General features: G+C 48.7%; 1 protein-coding gene across 1 annotated transcript in view; it reads right to left on the reverse strand.

Annotated features, from left to right (window-relative positions):
- The window catches only part of LOC115127644 (microtubule cross-linking factor 1-like), a 52,158-nt gene that overhangs the window by 23,363 nt on the left and 16,691 nt on the right, over positions 1-12,104 (reverse strand). Inside the window, exons 6-10 of the mRNA XM_065015122.1 lie at positions 8,429-8,713; positions 6,351-6,707; positions 3,800-3,888; positions 1,357-1,604; positions 310-824 (exon numbers count right to left, since the gene is read on the reverse strand). Of these exons, the coding sequence (XP_064871194.1) occupies positions 310-824; positions 1,357-1,604; positions 3,800-3,888; positions 6,351-6,707; positions 8,429-8,713 (1,494 nt within the window). The remainder of the gene's footprint in view (positions 1-309; positions 825-1,356; positions 1,605-3,799; positions 3,889-6,350; positions 6,708-8,428; positions 8,714-12,104) is intronic.

Here is a 12,104-nt window from a genome sequence, read left to right on the forward strand (position 1 = left end):
GTCATTGGATGCACCTGAGCTCAATTTGAAGTGTCATAGCAAAAGGGTGCGAATACTTCTGTAAAATAGATATTTCTGTCTTTTATTTTCAATAAATCTGAAAGAATTTGTAAAAACATGTTTTCTCTTAGTCATTGTGTGTAGATGGGTAAGAATTTGTATTTATTTAATACATTTTGAATTCATGCTGTAACACAACAAAATGTGGAATAAGTGAAGGTTCACTTTCTGACGACACTGAATAAAATAGAAAGGTGAACTAAGTGTACAGCTAGATAAACAACAACAACAACAACAACGTGAACAGACCTGTCTGTGTTGCTCCAGGAGGTCCGAGGTACCAGGGCCTGAGCGGTAGTTCCTCACGGAGAAGGCCACCTCCTTCATGTCATCACTGAGGTTCCGTGACAGCTGCAGCTCCAGAGACGAGGCGTACCCCACCGTGGGGATGGGGCCCACGCCAGACGGAACCCTAAGTCCGCCTCCCAGTCCACCCCCACCCTCTAATAACTCCTTATGACAGGTGGAGGGCCACCTACCATTACCAAATACCTCGTCTGGTCCCCCTACCCCAGGGGGATCCCCCACCTCACCGCCACCCCCTCGCCCCTTGGTCCCTTTGGGGTACATGTAGTCCTGTTCAGGGGTTCCTGGGGGTCGGGTGGGGCTGTGGGAGACATGGACACTTGCCCCCCCTCCTCTGTTACCCCCGTTACCCCTGAGAGGGGAGTGCTGGCAGAGGGGATGGGGTTCAGGGCTGGACAGGGTGTTAGTAGTAAGCGTAGCACTGGTTGTCAGGAACCACAAGGCTGGCTGGAATGGTTCTGGAACTCATAGAGAGAGAATTCAGAATGATTGGAATTTAGAATGATTCAAATGATTAGAATGATCGGAATTTCGAATGATTGGAATTTAAAATGATTGGAATTTAGAATGATTCAAATGATTAGAATGATGGGAATTTCGAATGATTGGAATTTCGAATGATTGCAATTTAGAATGATTCAAATGACTCAAATTATTAGAATGATTGGAATTTAGAATGATTCAAATGACTCAAATGATTAGAATGATTGGAATTTAGAATGATTCACATGATTATAATTAGAAGGGAAATAAATAATCTCCACAAGGTGGGAAGATGACAGTAAAACATAGGGTATGTTTCTGAATTTAGATTTTAAAAGCTTTATTGTCCACACACAATGTGGAAATGTGCTTGCAGGCCCCACCATGACATCATTGAAATGTAATTTTGATATAAAGTGAGAAAACACATTTGCCATCTTTGTCTTCATATTAACATGATTGCAATTCCAAAAACTAACAATGCTTAAACAGTTGGAGCATCAGTACCTGACGTGGGCCGTTCTGCCCAGGCTTCCATGGGTGTGGGGGTGTGGTGGCCTGGTGTAGGGGAGGGGCCAGGGACAGGAAAGCCCCACCCCTTACTGTTGAACTCCTCTATGTACTTCAGGTCATCAGGTGAAAGGGGTGGGGTCACGTCGTCACGGCCACAGTCACCATGACGACTCTTGTCAGGCAGGAAAGGAGAGCTGTCCATCAGACGCTGGAAGTCACTCATAGAACAGACTGACTTGGCCCTGAGGAGGAGGAGGAGAGAAGAGGAAGAGAGTTCTGAGAGGATTCAGTCCATCAGCATCACAGATCCACAGGAGAGTCACTCATAGAACAGACTGACTTGGCCCTGAGGAGGAGGAGACGAGAATAAAGCATTAAACTACTGCATTACCAAAAACATGTTAGGATAGGATCAGAGAGGACAGGGAAGGAGAGAAAGGAGAGAGAGGACAGAGAGGACAGAGAAGGAGAGAGAGGAGAGAGAAGGAGAGAGAGGACAGAGAAGGAGAGAGGAGAGAGAGGACAGAGACGGATCAGAGAGGACAGAGGAGGATAGAGAGGACAGAGAAGGAGAGAGAGGAGAGAGAGGACAGAGAAGGATCAGAGAGGACAGAGAAGGAGAGAAAGGAGAGAGAGGACAGATAAGGAGAGAGAGGAGAGAGAAGGTGAGAGAGGAGAGAGGAGGAGAGAGAGGACAGAGAAGCAGAGAGGAGAGAGGAGGAGAGAGAGGACAGAGACGGATCAGAGAGGACAGAGAAGGAGAGAGAGGACAGAGAAGGAGAGAGAGGAGAGAGAGGACAGAGAGGAGAGAGAAGTAGAGAGAGGAGAGAGGAGAGAGAGGACAGAAAAGGATCAGAGAGGACAGAGGAGGAGAGAGGACAGAGGAGGATCAGAAAGGACAGAGAAGGAGAGAGAGGACAGAGAAGGAGAGAGAGGAGAGAGAGGACAGAGAAGGATTAGAGGGGACAGAGAAGGAGAGAGAGGACAGAGAAGGAGAGAGAGGACAGAGGAGGAGAGAGAGGACAGAGAAGGATCAGAGAGGACAGAGAAGTAGAGAGAGGACAGAGGAGGAGAGAGAGGACAGAGAAGGATCAGAGAGGACAGAGAAGTAGAGAGAGGACAGAGGAGGAGAGAGAGGACAGAGAAGGATCAGAGAGGACAGAGAAGGAGAGAGAGGACAGAGGAGGAGAGAGAGGACAGAGAAGGATCAGAGAGGACAGAGAAGGAGAGAGAGGACAGAGGAGGAGAGCGTGATCATTAGTACTGCATCAAAATTCTCTTACTAGAAGAAAGATATAGGTTGATACATCGACAGGTCCCCCAAAAAGGTAGAAGGAGATATCTCTTTGACACATAAACAGTGTTTTTCAGCCTCTTTGTTGTCCTAATTTCCTGAAACTCTTAAAATAACCTAAAAACATATCATCTGCTCTCCAAAAAAATTAAGTTAATCACTTTAAAACGATTCATTCATTGACTGTCAGGCTACAATAACTTGGATCATATCCCCTCCCAAAGAGACTTGGATCATATCCCCTCCCAAAGAGACTTGGATCATATCCTCTCCCAAAGAGACTTGGATCATATCCCCTCCCAAAGAGACTTGGATCATATCCCCTTCCCAAAGAGACTTGGATCATATCCCCTCCTAAAGAGACTTGGATCATATCCCCTCCCAAAGAGACTTGGATCATATCCCCTCCCAAAGAGACTTGGATTATATCCCCTCCTAAAGAGACTTGGATCATATCCCCTCCTAAAGAGACTTGGATCATATCCCCTCCTAAAGAGACTTGGATCATATCCCCTCCCAAAGAGACGTGGATCATATCCCCTCCCAAAGAGACTTGGATCATATCCCCTCCCAAAGAGACTTGGATCATATCCTCTCCCAAAGAGACTTGGATCATATCCCCTCCCAAAGAGACTTGGATCATATCCCCTCCCAAAGAGACTTGGATCATATCCCCTCCTAAAGAGACTTGGATCATATCCGTACCCAAAGAGGTGAGGCATAGCTGTTGTAACCAGTAGGATGGTAGTCTGTCAAGGTAAAGCATAGCTGTTGTAACCAGTAGGATGGTAGTCTGTCAAGGTAAAGCATAGCTGTTGTAACTAGTAGGATGGTAGTCTGTCAAGGTAAAGCATAGCTGTTGTAACCAGTAGGATGGTAGTCTGTTAAGGTGAAGCATAGCTGTTGTAACCAGTAGAATGGTATTCTGGGTAAATCGGAATCATTAGCAGTAATTGTACTACCTTTATTTATCCAAGTAGGCTATCGAAAATACTTCCACTAACATAAGATATGTTGAGGTGAACAGAAAGAAGATATTTACCTGAGGAGACTGCCACAGCCCATGTGACCATTACAACGAGGGCCTGTCTAGATAAGTGAAAATATTACCTGTAGGTCTAAGACATTTATACAGTACCTTACCTGAGCAGACTGCCAAAGCCCATCTCTTCCTCCTCCTCCTCTTCCTCCTGGTACATTGGGTCCTCTATGTCTGGGATCTCATTCAGAGCCTGAAACAACATACGCAGACGTCTCAGTGCCGGGCTGGAATTAAAACCTGCACTGGGCAAGAATTGAAGAACCCTTTCATGTCTGAAAACGCTCCCTCATTTGACATTCCTCGAATGCATCCCAAATGGCACCTAACATAGTGCACTACTGTTGACCAACACCCATAGTGCACTACTGTGGACCAGGACCCATTGTGCACTACTGTTGACCAGGACCCATAGTGCACTACTGTTGACCAGGACCCATAGGGCTCTACTGCTGACCAGGACCCATAGTTATATTTGTTTTTATTATGGATCCCCATTAGCCAAGGCAGCAGCTACTCTTCCTGGGGTTTATTAAGGATCCCCATTAGTTCCTGCCAAGGCAGCAGCTACTCTTCCTGGGGTTTTATTATGGATCCCCATTAGTTCCTGCCAAGACAGCAGCTACTCTTCCTGGGGTTTATTATGGATCCCCATTAGTTCCTGCCAAGGCAGCAGCTACTCTTCCTGGGGTTTATTATGGATCCCCATTAGTTCCTGCCAAGGCAGCAGCTACTCTTCCTGGGGTTTATTATGGATCCCCATTAGTTCCTGCCAAGACAGCAGCTACTCTTCCTGGGGTTTATTATGGATCCCCATTAGTTCCTGCCAAGGCAGCAGCTACTCTTCCTGGGGTTTATTATGGATCCCCATTAGTTCCTGCCAAGGCAGCAGCTACTCTTCCTGGGGTTTATTATGGATCCCATTAGTTCCTGCCAAGGCAGCAGCTACTCTTCCTGTGGTTTATTATGGATCCCCATTAGTTCCTGCCAAGGCAGCAGCTACTCTTCCTGGGGTTTATTATGGATCCCATTAGTTCCTGCTTAGGCAGCAGCTACTCTTCCTGGGGTTTATTATGGGTCCCATTAGTTCCTGCTTAGGCAGCAGCTACTCTTCCTGGGGTTTATTATGGGTCCCATTAGTTCCTGCCAAGGCAGCAGCTACTCTTCCTGGGGTTTATTATGGGTCCCATTAGTTCCTGCTTAGGCAGCAGCTACTCTTCCTGGGGTTTATTATGGGTCCCATTAGTTCCTGCTTAGGCAGCAGCTACTCTTCTTGGCTCCGGCAAAATTAAGGCAGTGTATACAATTTTAAAACATTACAATACATTCATAGCAGATTTCACAACACACTAAGTGTATGCCCTCAGCCCCCTACTCCACTACCACATATCTACACCACTAAATCCATGTGTAGGTGTGTGTACAGTGTGTATGTTAATGTCTGTGTGTGTCTCTTCACAGTCCCCGCTGTTCCATTAGGTGTATTTTTACCTGTTTTTTAAATCTAATTTTACTGCTTGAATCAGTTACCTGATGTGGAATAGAGTTCCATGTAGTCAAAGGTCGTGCACTATATACGGAATAGGGAGCAATTTAGTCTGATGTCTCACCTAGTTCATATAGGGGAACCTCTTGTCAGAGTCTGATGTCTCACCTGGTTCATATAGAGGAACCTCTTATCAGAGTCTGATGTCTCACCTGGTTCATATAGAGCAACCTCTTGTCAGAGTCTGATGTCTCACCTGGTTCATATAGGGGAACCTCTTGTCAGAGTATGATGTCTCACCTGGTTCATATAGAGGAACCTCTTATCAGAGTCTGATGTCTCACCTGGTTCATATAGGGGAACCTCTTGTCAGAGTATGATGTCTCACCTGGTTCATATAGAGGAACCTCTTATCAGAGTCTGATGTCTCACCTGGTTCATATAGAGGAACCTCTTGTCTGATGTCTCACCTGGTTCATATAGAGGAACCTCTTATCAGAGTCTGATGTCTCACCTGGTTCATATAGAGGAACCTCTTGTCAGAGTCTGATGTCTCACCTGGTTCATATAGGGGGAACCTCTTGTCTGATGTCTCACCTGGTTCATATAGGGGGAACCTCTTATCAGAGTCTGATGTCTCACCTGGTTCATATAGAGGAACCTCTTGTCAGAGTCTGATGTCTCACCTGGTTCATATAGGGGGAACCTCTTGTCTGATGTCTCACCTGGTTCATATAGAGGAACCTCTTGTCTGATGTCTCACCTGGTTCATATAGAGGAACCTCTTGTCTGATGTCTCACCTGGTTCATATAGAGGAACCTCTTGTCTGATGTCTCACCTGGTTCATATAGAGGAACCTCTTGTCTGATGTCTCACCTGGTTCATATAGAGGAACCTCTTGTCAGAGTCTGATGTCTCACCTGGTTCATATAGGGGGAACCTCTTGTCAGAGTCTGATGTCTCACCTGGTTCATATAGAGGGAACCTCTTGTCAGAGTCTGATGTCTCACCTGGTTCATATAGAGGAACCTCTTGTCTGATGTCTCACCTGGTTCATATAGAGGAACCTCTTGTCTGATGTCTCACCTGGTTCATATAGGGGAACCTCTTGTCAGAGTCTGATGTCTCACCTGGTTCATATAGAGGAACCTCTTGTCTGATGTCTCACCTGGTTCATATAGAGGAACCTCTTGTCAGAGTCCAGTCTGCTGGGAAGTGGGACCTCCAGGCTACCAAGGGAGTCTAGCGTCAGAGCGTCCACGAAAATGTTCTCTGTTGGGCCTCTGACCCTCACTACAGCCCCCTGCTCTTCATGGGCCTCTGAGTCCGAGTGGGAGCGGGTGGGGAGGGAAACAGGGCCGGGGATGGCAGAGCGAGGGGAGCGGGGTGACCGAGGGGAGCGAGGGACCTTACAAGGGCTCTCCTGAGGGGAAAAGACACCCCTGTGTCCTCCTGCCATCGCCCCGTCTTTGACGTCGGAGGGTGAGCCCTCACTGCTCTGTCGGACATTTAGCTCTCTCTGCAGCTGTGGGGTGAGGAGAGAGAGGGAGGAGAGAGGAGAGAGAGGGACAGAGGAGAGAGAGGGGAGAGAGAGAGGAGAGGGAGTGAGGAGAGAGAGAGAGGAGAGAGAGGGGAGAGAGGGAGGAGAGAGGAGAGAGAGGGACAGAGGAGAGAGAGGGGAGAGAGAGAGGAGAGGGAGGGAGGAGAGAGAGGGGAGAGAGGAGAGAGAGGGAGGAGAGGGAGGGAGGAGAGAGAGGGAGGAGAGGGAGGAGAGAGAGGAGAGAGAGGGAGGAGAGAGAGGGAGGAGAGGGAGGGAGGAGAGAGAGGCGAGGGAGAGGGAGAGAGAGAAGAGGGAGAGGAGAGGGAGGGAGAGAGAGAGAGAGGGAGGAGCGAGAGAGAGGAGAGGGAGGAGAGAGAGAGGAGAGAGAGGGAGGAGAGAGAGGGGGAGGAGAGAGGAGGGAGGAGAGGGGGAGGAGAGGGAGGGAGGAGAGGGGGGAGGAGAGGGAGGGAGGAGAGAGAGGAGAGGGAGGGAGGGAGAGAGGAGAGAGAGGAGAGGGAGGAGAGGTAGATAGAGGAGGAGAGGGAGAGAGAGAAGGGGGAGAGAGAGAGAGGAGAGGTAGAGAGAGAAGGAGGAGAGGGAGAGAGAGAAGGAGGAGAGGGAGAGAGAGAGGGGGAGGGAGAGAGGAAAGGAATGAGAGGAGAGTAGAGAGAGGGAAAGAGGAGAGAGGAGAGGAAAGGAATGAGAGTAGAGGGAGAGAGGACAGGAGGAGGGAGAGGAAAGGAATGAGAGGAGAGGGAGAGAGGACAGGAGGAGGGAGAGAGGACAGGAGGAGGGAGAGAGGAAAGGAATGAGAGGAGAGGGAGAGAGGACAGGAGGAGGGAGAGAGGAAAGGAATGAGAGGAGAGGGAGAGAGGACAGGAGGAGGGAGAGAGGAAAGGAATGAGAGGAGAGGGAGAGAGGACAGGAGGAGGGAGAGAGGAAAGGAATGAGAGGAGAGGGAGCGAGGAGAGGAATGAGTAGTTTCAGACAGGGTGATGTGACTACAGAATATGAAGAGAGATGGTCTCAGTAGTGTGACACCCCCCCCCCCCCACCCTCTCCATCTTGTGGTGCATGTTACTCATGTTGCTGTCCCCCCCTCCTCACCCTCTCCATCTTGTGGTGCATGTTACTCATGTTGCTGTCCTCCCCCCTCACCCTCTCCATCTTGTGGTAAATGTTTCTCATGTTGTTGCCCCCTCCAACTCGTGGTGCATGTTTCTCATGTTGCTGTCCCCCCCTCCTCTCCCTCTTCTCTCCCCCCCCTCCTCTCTCCCCTCCTCACCCTCTCCATCTTGTGATGCATGTTTCTCATGTTGCTGTCCCCCTCCTCTCCCTCTTCTCTCCCTCCCCCTCCTCTCTCCCCCTCCTCACCCTCTCCATCTTGTGGTGCATGTTTCTCATGTTGCTGTCCCCCCCCCTCCTCTCCCTCTTCTCTCCCTCTCCCTCCTCTCTCCCCCTCCTCACCCTCTCCATCTTGTGGTGCATGTTTCTCATGTTGCTGTCCCCCCTCCTCTCCCTCTCCCTCCTCTCTCCCCTCCTCACCCTCTCCATCTTGTGGTGCATGTTTCTCATGTTTCTGTCCCACCCCCTCCTCTCCCTCTTCTCTCCCTCTCCCTCCTCTCTCCCCCTCCTCACCCTCTCCATCTCGTGGTGCATGTTTCTCATGTTACTGTCCCCCCCCTCCTCTCCCTCCCCCTCCTCACCCTCTCCATCTCGTGGTGCATGTTTCTCATGTTGCTGTCCCACTCTTGTCTCTCCTGGTCGAAGCGTTCCAGTAGGCCTCTCCTCTCCCTCCCCCACCTCTTCTCTCCCTGCTGGAACTTCCAGTGGAGGTCCAGGGAGGTGCTGTGGCTCTCTGCCAGGAGGCAACGGTGCTCCTCTCGCTCCTGTTTAAAGGCCCAGTCTGGGTCTCCTCCTCCTCCTCCCTGCGTCTCCCCTCTGGCCTCTCCTCTCACCTCTCCTTTCTCTTCTCGTCTCTCCTCTTCCAGCTGGTTGAACACATAAACAGACAGGCAATAGATTAATACAGTTGAAGAACAATCCATAACAATGTGGTGAAGTACGAGGATGGGTCCTTCTACTGACCAGGAGAAACTCAGTCTGTCAGGTGACCTGACTACAATCAGTCTGTCAGATGACCTGACTACAATCAGTCTGTCAGATGACCTGACTACAATCAGTCTGTCAGATGAACAGACTACAATCAGTCTGTCAGATGAACAGACTACAATCAGTCTGTCAGATGAACAGACTACAATCAGTCTTAATCAGTCTGTCAGGTGACCTGACTACAATGTGGTGAATTATGAGGATGGGTCCTTAAAGTGTTTTACTGACCATGTGATTCAGATCAGGAGAAACTCTGAGACCTGACTACAATCAGTCTGTCGGATGACCTGACTACAATCAGTCTGCCAAATGACCTGACTACAATCAGTCTGGCAGATGAACAGACTACAATCAGTCTGTCGAATGACCTGCCTACAATCAGTCTGTCGGTGCATGCTTTGAAAACACGTCCTGGTAATCCGTCTGTCCCCACGGCCTTGTGAATGTTGACCTGTTTAAAGGTCTTGCTCACATCAGCTATGGAGAGCGTGATCACCCAGTCGTCCGGAACAGCTGGTGCTCTCATGCATGCTTCTGTGTTGCTTGCCTCCAAGCGAGCATAAAAGGAATTTAGCCCGTCTGATAGGCTGGCTTCACTGGGCAGCTCGCGGCTGGGTTTCCCTTTGTAGTCTGTAATAGTTTGCAAGCCCTGCCACATCCGTTGAGCGTCCAAGCCAGTGTAGAAGGATTCAATCTTAGTCCTGTATTGACGCTTTGCCTGTTTGATGGTTCGTCTGAGGGCATAGTTGTATTTCTTATAGGCGTCCGGATTAGTGTCCCACTCCTTGAAAGCGGCAGCTCTAGCCTTTAGATCGGTGTGGATGCTGCCTGTAATCCATGGCTTCTGGTTGGGAAATGTACGTACAGTCACTGTGGGGACGACGCCAATCAATGCACTTATTGATGAAGCTGGTGACTGAGGCGGTATACTCCTCAATGTCATAGGATAAGTCCCGGGACATATTCCAGTCTGTACTAACGAAACAGTCCTGTAGCGTAGCATCTGTGTCATCTGACCACTTCCGTATTGATTCACTGCTACTTCCTGCTTAGTTTTTGCTTGTAAGCAGGAATCAGGAGGATATAATTATGGTCAGATTTGCCAAATGGAGGGCGAGGGAGAGCTTTGTATGCGTCTCTGTGTGGAGTAAAGGTGGTCTAGAGTTTTTTTTCTTCTGATTGCACATGTGACATGCTGTTAGAAATGGTAGATAGTAGTCAGTTAGCCACTGCTAGCGGTCTTCACCGTTAACTCGGACACCAGCAAGCCTCAGCTCAGTCAATACTTGCCAGTCTGCACAGCACGATATCAACCCAGAGCATATCGGACTGCTTTTTCTCTTCCACATCTCCGGATTTCTACCGCAACCTTTGAACCTTTGCACTGGATCATCGCAGCTAGCTAGCTGCAATCCGAGTGGCTACTCCTGGCTTGAGCTAGCCTCGAGCTAGGTCCATCTCCCGGCTAGCCGAAGAGGTCCACCAGTCCTACCCGTGTCTGAATCCTGGCATAGGAAGGCCACCAAAAATCCTGAAATTTACATCCCCAACTACAACATTTCATGACAAGATAGAACTGCCAAAGGGGGTGAAGTTGCAATCTACTGCAAAGATAGCCTGCAGAGTTCTGACATACTATTCAGGTCTGTGCCCAAACAATTCGAGCTTCTACTTTTAAAAATCCACCTTTCCAGAAACAAGTCTCTCACTGTTGCCGCCTGTTATAGACCTCCCTCAACCCCAAGCTGTGCCCTGGACACCATATATGAATTGATTGCCCCCCATCTATCTTCAGAGTTCATACTGTTAGGTGACCTAAACTGGGATACGATTAACACGCCGGCCATCCTACAATCTAAGCTAGATGCCCTCAATCTCACACAAATTATCAAGGAACCTACCAGGTACAACCCTAAATCCATTACCATGGGCAACCTCTTAGATAACATCCTGACCAACTTGCCCTCTAAATACACCTCTGCTGTCTTCAATCAGGATCTCAGCGATCACTGCCTCATTGCCTGCATCCGCTATGGGTCTGCGGTCAAACGACCACCCCTCATCACTGTCAAACGCTCCCTAAAACCCTTCAGCGAGCAGGCCTTTCTAATCGACCTGGCCCGGGTATCCTGGCAGGATATTGACCTCATCCCGTCAGGAGAGGATGCCTGGTTGCTCTATAAAAGTGCATTCCTCACCATCTTAAATAAGCCCCATTTAAAAAATGTGGAACTAAGAACAGATATAGCACTTGGTTCACCCCAGATTTGACTGCCCTTGACCAGCACAAAAACATCCTGTGGCGTTCTGCATTAGCATCGAATAGCCCCCGCGATATGCAACTTTTCAGGGAAGTCAGGAACCAATATACTCAGTCAGTTAGGAAAGCTAAGCTTTTTAAACAGAAATTTACATCCTGTAGCACTAATAGCAAAAAGTTCTGGGACACTGTAAAGTCCATGGAGAATAAGAGCACCTCCTCCCAGCTGCCCACTGCACTGAGGGTAGGAAACACTGTCACCACCAATAAATACACGATAATAGATCATTTCAAATCAGCAAATTTCTACGGCTGGCCATGCGTTCCACCTGGCTACCCCAGTCAACAGCTCTGCAACCCATGCAGCAAATACTTCTGGCCCTTCTTTGGACACCGTGTTAACAAACCTCTAAACGAGCTTCAACGTCATACAACACTCCTTCCGTGGCCTCCAACTGCTTTTAAATGCTAGTAAAATTAAATGCATGCTCTTCAAACGATTGCTGCCTGCACCCGCCCGCCCGGCTAGCATTACTAATTTACATTTACATTTACATTTAAGTCATTTAGCAGACGCTCTTATCCAGAGCGACTTACAACTAATCTGGACGGTTCTGACTTGTGGACAACTACAAATACCTAGGTGTCTGGTTAGACTGTAAACTCTCCTTCCAATCCAAAATTAAATTTATAATTGGCTTCCTATTTCGCAACAAAGCCTCATTCACTCATGCTGCCAAACATACCCTCGTAAAACTGACTATCCTACCGATCCTTGACTTCGGCGATGACATTTACAAAATAGCCTCCAACACTCTACTCAGAAAACTGGATGTAGTATATTACAGTGCCATCTGTTTTGTCACCAAAGCCCCATATACTACCCACCACTGCGACCTGTATGCTCTCGTTGGCTGGCCCTTGCTACAGATTCGTCGCCAAACCCACTGGCTCCAGATCATCTATAAGTCTTTGCTAGGTAAAGCCCCGCCTTATTTCAGCTCACTGGT

The sequence above is a fragment of the Oncorhynchus nerka genome, unplaced genomic scaffold, assembly GCF_034236695.1.
Source record: "Oncorhynchus nerka isolate Pitt River unplaced genomic scaffold, Oner_Uvic_2.0 unplaced_scaffold_1675, whole genome shotgun sequence".
NCBI classification, from domain to species: domain Eukaryota; kingdom Metazoa; phylum Chordata; class Actinopteri; order Salmoniformes; family Salmonidae; genus Oncorhynchus; species Oncorhynchus nerka.